At 42.1% G+C, this 11,598-nt stretch overlaps 1 protein-coding gene across 1 annotated transcript in view; it reads right to left on the bottom strand.

Moving 5' to 3' along the window:
- Nucleotides 1-11,598, bottom strand: part of FBXO28 (F-box protein 28) — a 32,247-nt gene continuing 20,649 nt past the window's right edge. Inside the window, exons 4-5 of the mRNA XM_041758458.1 lie at nucleotides 6,884-7,079; nucleotides 1-4,574 (exon numbers count right to left, since the gene is read on the bottom strand). Coding sequence (XP_041614392.1) covers nucleotides 4,180-4,574; nucleotides 6,884-7,079 — 591 coding nt within the window. The 3' untranslated portion in view covers nucleotides 1-4,179. The remainder of the gene's footprint in view (nucleotides 4,575-6,883; nucleotides 7,080-11,598) is intronic.

The following is an 11,598-nucleotide window of genomic DNA, read 5'->3' as shown; positions in this document are numbered from 1 at the left end:
TTGGTTACAACACATTTATTTACGTACCCTGTTGTGTGAGCGGGAGGAGGCTTTTCACTTCCAATAATTGAATTAGGTTATAACAATTAAAATTCCAGAAGGCAAACTAGTAACTCATTGTTGCTCATGAGCATAAGTAAACAGACATGGTACCACATAAGGAATTTCAAACACTTCTAAACTTTTGGTATAGCTTTGAATATGGACCGATATACTTTGGCAATGGACCCAATAGATTTCCAATATGCTTCTAAAATCCCATGGTTCTCTCCAGACACAACAGGACAAGTTTAGGTTTAACTTTTGATTTTAGGAATTTAGCAATTATTCTGAGCAAGCTGGAAAAAGCCAACATTACTTAGGCCTATCATACTTGCCGCAGATACAATGCACTATTAAAAATAAAATGGTGGGCGGCAGTTGACTGATTGCTAGTTTCATTTTTTTGATTGCTTCAGTATCTTTTGGAAAATGATTGATCCCTGATGGCAGGCTACTGAAGCTTGTAATTTCCGGGGTGTTTTAATTTACTAATCTTTTGTGGACTAAAGGGACTCAGATCTTGAGAAGTTGGATGGCATTATCAGATTGGATTTCACATCATCTATTAGAAATAGCCAGTTACAAGCCAGGATCCTATGGGACATCTACCTTTCAGAATGCTTTTATTCCTGGCTCCAGATTGTACTTACGTATTTTTAGAGGATTGGATAGGTGTCAACAAATGGGTACTCACCACTAGGGCAGGATGTAAGAATGTGCTGATCACCAAGAATGAGATTTTACATTAAATTAAAATTCTATACTGTTGGAAACAGAGAAGATCGGGAGTTCCTAGATCCTAGAAAAATATTATGGCTAAGGAAATAGAGAACTCAGGAAAGGGATCCACCTCCAAGAAACTCTCTCAGTAAAACAGAATTAAGTGCCCTGTCTCAGGAAACAGTTTATTACTAATAAGGAACTGGGACATCATACATTGTTTCTTTGGAGACTAAAGTGCAGGCTATGAAATGGCATAGAAAACAATGCAAAAAATAGTGCAATCTCAAGGTGCCATGTTTTTTTGCTTCTTACACATAGCCTCTGTTCATATGTCCATCTTTTCTAAAAAAAAAAAAATCCAGCTATAGTGACACCTTTAGCTTATTTATTTAGTCATGACTTATACTGTTTGACCCACCTTTGGGGCTACATAGAGTATTTCAACATGTTAACAAGTAGAATAATAGAGCATACATCTTGAAACTACTAAATAGAGATTAAGGCAAGCCCCTTATAATTCAGTACTCCAAAAACCACGTTTTACAAAGAAAACAAAAAAGAAAAAAGCTGCTTCTAAAACCAGTGGCTTTAGACCAGATGGCACCCCAACGGTTTTTAAAACAGTATGATTAATTAGTGAGTTTGTGTCTGCCCCATTACCAGACTCTGTACAGCAAAATAGGAGCTTGAAAAGCAGCAGGTTCTGTAATCTCATGTCCTGAAATCATTTGTATTTCAGATTATGTGAAAACCAGACCAAATCTGTGTGGGAGAGACGTGGAGGGCCCTGTGCCTGTGAGGCAGGGGCAAGTCCCCTTGTGTCTGGGTCAATGGTGCTGGACCATAATCAATTGACAAGTGGGAGTGGACCCGTCAGCACAGAAGTCTCTGAAAAACAGCCAAGGAAGATGACATGGGTGACTCAGGGACTCTTAATCAAGGACAACATGACGCTAACAGCACTGAAACCCCTGGGGTCTAACCCTCAGGTGAGATGGCTCCTGCTCAGGGGCTCATCCACAATTGACATGTCAGTTTCAGTTGGTCAAAATAATTTGCGATTTGTCGAACCCTAAATCCCACTATGCGATCCAAAAGTTAAGTGTAAGAGCTATTGAATCGGTCAAGGCCACAGCCTCACACGATTTTTGGCAAGACGCCTTAAGGAAGATTAAGACTTGAATGGACAACTGTAGTGCTTACTAGTGGGGCCCATGGACCTTATGGACAGTGACACGTGTATCCTGCAGAAATCTGGATTCTGAAACTCAAAATCTACCTTCTGATGGTGTGAAAGCCAAATGCTCATGTTAAGGAATGGAAGACTCTACATACAGTTGGGTATCTATGTGTGGTTTAAAAAGCAACCCAAGAAAGTGGAAATAATTCATTAACAACTGTTAGTCATCTGAGGTCCTATCCCTTTGATGCATTAAGGATCCTACTTTGTAAACCTGTAAACATGTTACCTGGTTACTCTAGCATCTTCCTATTATCAGGAAGGCGGAATATTAACAGCCATGAGTACTCCAGCAGGCCTGCTCCAGAGTCAGGACAATATGGCTCAATCCTAGGATTACAAAAATGACACCTGCCGAGAAAACAAGTTCCAGACGGGGACTTTTATGGATGACCTTGGCTGACAAATGTTTTTTGGAAATTGTTTATTTTAAAATTACCTTCCCAACAAACCATGAAACACTTGGATGTTATATGGTTTTTTTCACTGAAAACATACTACATTGTAAATGGAGTTTCCAAGCCAGACAGAGAATTGATCAAAATCTAAGGACAGTATTATGTAAGGAAAATATTAAAAATGGGTAAGAAAAAGTTTCATTTGGTGAGGTGATGTCATGGTGGGCGGATAAAAAAGGTGGCAACCTTGTGCTTTTGTTCCACTAAGGTACTTACCCAAACCTTAGGTTTCATGCAGGTGTCAAACTCCCACCTGGACAGGGGTCATTTCCTATATTACACCTAAGCCTATTTGAAATAACTGAAGCCCAAAGCAACAGTTGGTAAAAGTTGATAAAAGAACTTATCAGTGAAATAATAACTACATAATTTAGTACATGAAAATAAAATGAGGACAGTCATCGTTGAATGCCTCAAAAATATCCACCTGGGGAAAGTAACCACTGCACACGATTTGGAGGTGCTTAAAGTGACCGCTTAGAAGGGTGAACAGTGCAAGACATGCTTTTCCAGTTATACGCTCAAAACAGGAGTGCAAACGAAATTAAAGCTTTGTTTAAAGTTGTAGAATAAGGAAAGCTTGAAACTAATATTTAAATGCTTCCCTCAGGTCATCCCCTAGAAACAAAACGATCAAAATGCTTTCTCAGAGTACGCTTTTCTCCAACGAGCTTTCTTTCAATGGCAACACTGCAGCCCACGGCTGAATCCCCTACTCATACCCGCAGTGACCACCACACTGATTGGGGAACACACGCGGTGGTGAGGAAGGGATGCTACACCAGTCACCAGAGGTCCGACACTGATAGAGCCGGGGAGTTTGGGGTTCTGCCTCAGCCCATGTACCTGAACCCTAACGAAAACAGATTGGCTTCCATGCTCCCTTGTTCCTGTGAAAGCAGAGGACAAATGGTCTGACAAATGCCTCCCTGGAGGCAAGCTGTCGTGGTGGTAGGAGATGTCAGGCGCTCTAATAAACTAACGGTGCTCTAAAAAGTGGAGAAGTATAGAGGTTCAAGGTTAATACCAGTGCAAGAGCTTCTTAAGTGAGCTGACTAGGCAATGCATGCATCCATGCAAATGGAGGACATGGCCCCAGAAGAGAAATGAAAACATGTATATAACAACTGGATAAGTCCCTTGCCAGTAGTTTATAAAAATAGATAGTCAATACTGTAGAGGCCCCTTCTACAGCCAACACTATGGAAGTCCGTTTTAGTTACCCATTACTTCGATACCAAAAAGCATTTACTACTTTTCAGACATTCCAGACAAAGGTCACTTATAACAAAAAGTCAACTTTTTTTTTTTTAAACAAGATATTGTCCATTTAAAAATTAGGTCTTTTCTTTCAAGTGAAACAGGACATTTTTCTGTATTAAACTTAACTTCTAGTCTGTCCAGACTGGTTTGTTTCAGATCCTTCTGTAATGTGCATATATGCAGAAACAAATAAACTTACTTTAGACATTATCTGCACAGAAAAAAGTTAACTCCTCAAAACATGATAGAACAGGTCTGGTTAGTACAAATCTATTGCAAAGTAAAAAGATTCTGTGCATCAGTTCAACTGGGAGAAGCGGGAAGAGTCCAAGCAGGAGTCGTGCTCCCTCCAAAGGCCTGGCAGCCTGGGGGGCACCGAGGCTCCCAGGTCCTGCAGGCAGAACCACTCAGCTGCTGAGCACGTCTTCCTCTGACGCTGGAAACACGCCCCCTTTACTTTCTATTCCGGAGACGCTTTGATTTCCTAAGGGAGTCTATGGCTTCTGTTGCCTTCTTCCGTTTCCGAGGAGACTCTTCGTTGGCCCCTGACCCAGAGGAGCTTCCCACCGCACTCTCCATGACCTCCCGCAGTTTGCGCTCCAGCTCCGCCAGCCGTGCGTTCTGTTCGCCTATGATCTGGGTCTGCTCCAGCAGTTTCTGGTCCTGGTCCTGAAGTTGCTTCTGCTGCTCCTGCACTTTGGTGCGAAGCTCAGAGATCTCGCGCCTGAGAACAGTCACACCAGCGCCATTGGTCTTGACCTGCTGCTGGAGTTTGGTGACCTCTTGTCTTGAGGGGTTCTGCTTGGAGAAGAGCTGCATCGTCGTGAGGGCTGCGGAAGGTCCTGGAACTGTGGAGACACAGTGTTAAATGGTCCATCAATCACTCAAAATGTCTCACTACCAGTAAGACTTCCGTCATGAAACTTACTCTGAAATAGAATGCCCTTAAAATTAAAACATCACTTCAGATAATATTCTCTCTGCAATCTACTTGGTTGAATGGATTAATCAGATAGCCTTGTCTTAGGAGTAAAGGAGTCTGAATTCTGATGCTTGGGTTCATCTGGCACCGTGTGGATTGCCAGTAATGAAGAACAACATTTAATGGCATAAACTTGGACTAAAATATAATAAAACATTTTCAAGACCTACTAAGAAAACACTAGTAAAATTAGACTATTTTCTATCTTATTTCACAGGAGCAAACATAAACATTTGTTTTAGAAGCACAGGCCTATTATGCCCTTAAGTTCTTTCAGCACTTAGCTCTATGCAAGAGTTTCAACTTTAGCCAGACAGGGAGGGATACCATCAAACAGTGGGTTACGTCACATACGATGACCATGAAGAATCTCCCATGTGACGCAGGAAGAAGGCTTTGGAATCATTCTGTTATAGGAATAAGAGAAGGGGGATCCCTGGGTGGCGCAGCGGTTTGGCGCCTGCCTTTGGCCCAGGGCGCGATCCTGGAGATCCGGGATCGAATCCCACGTCGGGCTCCCGGTGCATGGAGCCTGCTTCTCCCTCTGCCTGTGTCTCTGGCTCTGTCTCTGCCTGTGTCTCTGGCTCTGTCTCTCCTTCTATCTCTCAAGAATAAATAAATAAAATCTTTAAATAAAAAAAAAAAAGGAATAAGAGAAGGTAACATTGGCATAAAAATCACTGCCATAAACTAATAACCTACTTTTTAAAAACTAAAAGTCTTTTTTTTATTAAAGATTTTATTTATTTATTCATGACAGAGAGAGAGAGAGAGAGAGAGAGAGAGAGAGAGAGGCTGAGACACAGGCAGAGGGAGAAGCAGGCTCCATGCAAGGAGCCTAATGTGGGACTCGATCTAGGGTCCCCACGATCACACCCTAGGCTGCAGGCGGCACTAAACCGCTGCGCCACCGGGGCTGCCCAAAAACTAAGTCTTTTAAAAGAACCAGATGAATCCATTTATACCCTAAACCCATCATGACAGTTTTCTCTTTATACACATAAAGAGCCAGGCTATTTTCCTGCACCAATGCAATCTTCCTTCTCTCTCTGCTTACCTTCATCTAATTCCCACTAACACATCAAGGCTTAGATCAATTCTTCTTACTTCTTGTGAACTCTCAATCAACAAGGGTTCTAGCTTAAGATCCTATCTCTGCTATTCATTAGGCATTTTAACGGACCCTTCTTTAAAATATTTCTCTTACCAATGACCATTTAACTTTGAGTCTGGATATGTCTTACCTTTTGACATAGTAAGATCCTTGAGATCAGACACCACGTATTACACTTCATTTTAGTCTCCACAGTACACAGTACAGTGCTGTGCGCATAATAGGTACTCAATAAATAACTGATGTATTAATGCCGAGATGCTGTAGGCTTTATTATTCAATTACAGAAAGCCACTTGGTTACCCTACTGAGCATTCCAGGGAGCTATCTAATCCAAACAAAACAAAAAGTCTTACTAAAAATTTTTTCCTGATTTAAAGTATTTGCAAGGGTTGAAGATATTTTTAACAATTTAGTCTTTCAGTAGATAAAGGCACAAATCCCTTGGCTCTGATACACTTTTGCAAAATAGCTACCACAGAAGCAGTGATTGTGCTCGAAACAGCTTTATATACCCTGTCTTTTAAAGTAGCAGCCAGACACTCTAGGGGCTGAAATATTAAGTGAATATTCCATGAATAATTTTGGGGGGTTTTATCTGGTATATTTAATTCTGTTTTGGCATAACGGATATTAGCCAGACAGAATCAGCATTAAAAAAAAACAAAACAAAACCCAAACCCCCCCAACAAAACAAAAAACAAACAACCCCCCCCAAAAAAACCCTCAAAACCCCCCATACATATATATGGCTTTTAGCCCAGAAATTCTAACAAATTTATTATAAGTCAGTAGTTGTGGATATATATAAAGATTTAGCCATGAGATTGTCCTTCAAAGTGTAGTTTAAACACTGAAACTAAAGACAAATGTGCTCAACAGCAGTGGATCAGTTGTACACGTTATGGTCTGTAATCAAGCTGTCATTAAAAATCATGTTGCAAATACATATTTACAGATACAGAAAAGGTGACAATGTATGATTAAGTGGGGGTGGGGAGAGCAAGTTATGAAACTATATATGAATGTTACTTTAAACTGAACATAAGAACAAGAGCTACCTGGAGGAGAGCCCATGAGTCTTCCAGACACATCTGATCCTGGTAACTTTCTCTTGAGAATGGGCACGATCTTCTCATCGAAGTACTCCATTGCCATGGAGGAGATGTCCCTTAACTCCTGAAGTACCTCATGGGCTCGCTGAGGGGCTCTGGTAGAATTGACATATCTCAACACACGATAAATCTCATCGATCACCTAAAATAAGGAGTTCTCATTAGCACTTCCAATTCTGTGTTTAGAAAAAAATTGCTAAATAGGGAGAGAAGTGACAGCTTATTTTGCAATCCCTGTAAAGACCTATGGGGTGAACAACACCGTCTGTAACGCATAGCTTTTGGCTTGTTGAAATTCTTTGTGAGTTTCACAAACATATTTATTAGGATTTTCTTTTTTTTTTTTAATTTTTATTTATTTGATAGTCACACACAGAGAGAGAGAGAGAGAGAGAGAGAGAGAGGGGCAGAGACACAGGCAGAGGGAGAAGCAGGCTCCATGCACCGGGAGCCCGACGTGGGATTCGATCCCGGGTCTCCAGGACCGCGCCCTGGGCCAAAGGCAGGCGCTAAACCGCTGCGCCACCCAGGGATCCCTTGTTAGGATTTTCTGTATCAGGTGCTGAGGCTAAGGAATCAGGGTGAATAAAAATACAGCTCTTGCTCTGATGGAAATCACAATGTAAGGGAGCGACAGGTTGTGTTACAAAGTGTTGGTATGAGCTGCTAGAGAAGCCTTAGGACTAAACAATGATACTGAATTCTGTCTGCGATGATGGGGAGAAGAACTGACCCAAAGCCCTGGGACCCAGCTCAATTTCCTGCTCTGGGATGAGGTGTTCTGGCCTCCAAGCTTTTCTTTCTCTAAGACTTGCTATGGATTGGAATGAAGTCTCCTCGGGTCCCCCTCTCCTGCGATCACCAAAGGGGAGCAAGAGACCCCTTTTCACCTTAAGGGTCATCACAATGGGGAGACACAGGTGTAACAGAAAGTTCTAAAGTTCTGACCACCTGGTTCCTAATGCTCTTGCTGCACTGGTAGCTGAGCCTTCCCTGTACATTTTGGCTCTCAGCTCTAACCCTGAGAACTGAAAAATTACACCTGTAAACTAACTTGTACCATATTCTTATCTTTACTGGTTTTGGTCTTTTAGATACTTTCTTTGAAGCAAGGCATCTCTCCATTTGCTCAAGTCTTCAATTAAGAAAGGTAATGTTTCTAAATTTTACTCGAGAGATAGAGATTAGGTTTAGTCAAGTGGTTGATAATCCAAGTTTTCAATAAAATTAAAAACAATGTCTTTCCTCTTTCCAAAAGTTTTTTTTTTTTTAAGGGTGGGCTGCAATTTCACAAATTTAATTTCTTTTTTTTTAAATTTTTACTTATTTATGATAGTCACACACACACAGAGAGAGAGGGGCAGAGACACAGGCAGAGGGAGAAGCAGGCTCCATGCACCGGGAGCCCGACATGGGATTCGATCCCGGGTCTCCAGGATCGCGCCCTGGGCCAAAGGCAGGCGCCAAACCTCTGCGCCACCCAGGGATCCCAAGTTTTTTTTTTTTTTAAGATTTTATTTATTTATTCATGAGACACATACACACACAGAGGCAGAGATACAGGCAGAGGGAGAAGCAGGCTCCCAGCAAGGAGCCCTATGTGGGACTCAATCCCAGCTCTTAGGATCACGCCCTGAGCTGAAAGCAGATGCTCAATGGCTGAGTTAGGAGTCCCGTCTCTCCAAAAGTTATACTCAAAGGACAAGATGAAGGAGAAACTAACATGGCACCTGAGAACCACACTGCTTCTACCACTCGAGTTACTTATGGTTGCAATGGCACATATTAGAAAAGCATGGTATCTACCCAATTTTCAAAATATTTCAACCCCCTCAGTGGGTTTAATTACTTTCTGAAAATTACTGTAGCAGCAAGAATGTAATGGTGTGATGAGTCTTGAGTCTACTGGAAAGATCACACACATTAAGGTTGGGCACTAAATTTCTTTTTTTAATAGCTTGTGATTTTCTACTTCTCACATCATTCCTTCAATTTTTTAAAAAGTTTTATTTATTTTTAAAAATAATTTCTATTCCCAATGTGGGCCTTGAACCCAGGACCTCAAACCTCAAGGTCAAGAGTCATATGCTTCAATGACTGAGCTGACCTGGGTGCCCCTGGCCACTCCAACTCTTAGTGGCTGTTTCTATAGCTTTCAAATGTGCTGCGTGCTGATCCTACCTGAGCCTGAGGTGATAATATTTTAAAAGTATGGTACCAACCAGATATGGTGAGTGAGCACTGCGTCTCTAATGCTGGCAGCTCATGTTAACTAGCACAGACATGCTATGGATACGGCTGCAGTCTGTGGACTCTTGTGAGAGAGAACTTCTATTTTATGTCACTTGTTGAGCAAAGTTCTAAAGAAAAAACTGAACCTCTTTGTCCTCATTTTTTCACTTTCCACCTTTTTGTTCTACTTGAGATCTCAACCTTCCCTTCTACTCCTTTTATTTAATTCAACACTTCTTCCATATTTAAGAAATTTAAGTGCATTTAAAAACTTCTGTATTTTGGGGATGCCTGGGTGGCTCAGTGGTTGAGCGTCTGCCTTTGACTCAGGGTGTGATCCTGGGGCCCAAGATCGAGTCCCACATCAGAGTTCCTGCATGGAGCCTGCTTCTGTCTCTGCCTCTCTCTGTGTCTCTCATGAATAAATAAATAAAATCTTTTTTTTTTTTTAAATAAATAAAATCTTTTTCTTTTATTTTTTCTTTTATTTTTTTTTATTTTTTTAATTTTTATTTATTTATGATAGTCACAGAGAGAGAGAGAGAGAGAGAGAGGCAGAGACACAGGCAGAGGGAGAAGCGGGCTCCATGCACCAGGAGCCCGATGTGGGATTCGATCCCGGGTCTCCAGGATCGCACCCTGGTCCAAAGGCAGGCGCCAAACCGCTGCGCCACCCAGGGATCCCATAAATAAAATCTTAAAAAAAAAAAAAAACTTCTGTTATTTCTATGTGGCACATGTTTGACTCTCCTTTTTTTTTTCTCTTAGAATATTAGTCATGGTTTCTTCTCTAAGGCTTATATCCTTGAATGGTTTTCTCAAAGATGTCTTCCCCCATTTGTGTTTCATATTAGTCTGATGATTCTCCACTAGTATTTAAGAACCCAGCACAGAGACAGCTCACCAGAACCCCCTGCTTAGCCCAGATGGTGGGAGGGATGGGGGTGGGAGAAGAGCGACAGGGCAGGGACTTCGTGAAGGGGGCATCCGGAAGGAACCCATGTTCTTCAAAAATGTGGAGATCAGGGTATGCCAAGGCTGCACAGAAACTGCCCCATTAAGGAGGATACAGAGTCTAGCGCAGCACTGGATGGGGCTCTGGACTGAGAGAGGGGCCACTGTATCAAAGTCACACTTCCTAATTTGGTAACCATGCTGCAGCTCAGTTAGAAAATGCTCTTACTCAAGAAATATGTAAGAATATTTAAGAATAAAGGGTCACAGTTATTTTCACCATTTTCAAATGATTCAGAAAAAATACAACACATACTTACAGAGAGAATAAAAGCAAACGGGACGAAAGGTAAATATCTATGGGATCTGGATAAAAGCCTATGAAAGATCCTCGTACTATTCTTGCAGTTTTCATGCAAATGTGAAACTGCATCAAGAAGTTACCAAAAAGAGAGAAGAGATTACATAATGCCACACTGCCATCCTCTCCCTCTACTCCTTCCCCACCAGCCATCTCCCTGGCCAAAACATTAAAAACTAACCAACAAAACCTAATTTGCAGATTTTAGGTTTGTTCAGGAACATCTGGTTGTGACCTTGCATAATTACTTACACTGAAAACCCTGACTCTTGGGAACCCCTGGGTTTCACATTCCAAAGCAGGGCCACGAGCAATGCTGAAGAACGGGCCTTACCCACATCTTCCTTCATCACTCTATTTCCCAGGACAGTCAGTTGGCATCTGCTCCATGTGTGTTTCAGTATGTGTGAGATGCCACATGGACCCTCAACTGACTGTAAAAAGTGTGACTTCTCTGTCAGAAGACTTGAAAAATGTATAGAGGAGTGAGCTAGACACCCACAGCCTCCAGGTTCTGAGAGAAGATGGATGGAACGGCCACACTGTGGTCAGGTTGGCAGCGGAGGCCCTACTGGACCTGCACTGTTTCTGTAAATAAAGGTTTATTGGAACATGGGCACACTCATTTATTTCCCCATATGCTGTCCACTGTTTCTCAGAGCTGAGGAGCTATGAGAGACTGTGTGGCCTGCAGAGCCAGAAATGTTTACTACTTGGTCCTTTACAGAAAAAGTGTGCTGATCCCATTCCAGAAATGCCAGGGGCAAACTCCCAACCACTATGAATTCTTCAGACAGTTTTTATTTTGATGCCCTTGTGATCAGTATGGTCTCTCTGTCCACAGGCACCATTTCCAACCCCTTCTGTGAGTTAAGACCTAGTTTGTCACTCAGTAGAAGGGCAATGACCTAGCTGTTTGGAGTGGGAGAGGGGACCCACAGGTCTAGATAATTTTTATTTTTTTAAAATATTTTATTTATTTATGAGAGAGACAGAGGGGGGCGGGCAGAGGGAGAAGCAGGCTCCATGCAGGGAGCCTGACATGGGACTCCATCCCAGGTCTCCAGGATCAGGCCCTGGGCTGAAGGTGGCGCTAAGCTGCTGAGCCACCTGG

The sequence above is a fragment of the Vulpes lagopus genome, chromosome 1 (genome assembly GCF_018345385.1).
Source record: "Vulpes lagopus strain Blue_001 chromosome 1, ASM1834538v1, whole genome shotgun sequence".
NCBI lineage: Eukaryota > Metazoa > Chordata > Mammalia > Carnivora > Canidae > Vulpes > Vulpes lagopus.
The sequence above is the reverse complement of the archived record's forward strand: the minus strand, read 5'-3'. Positions and strand labels throughout refer to the sequence as shown.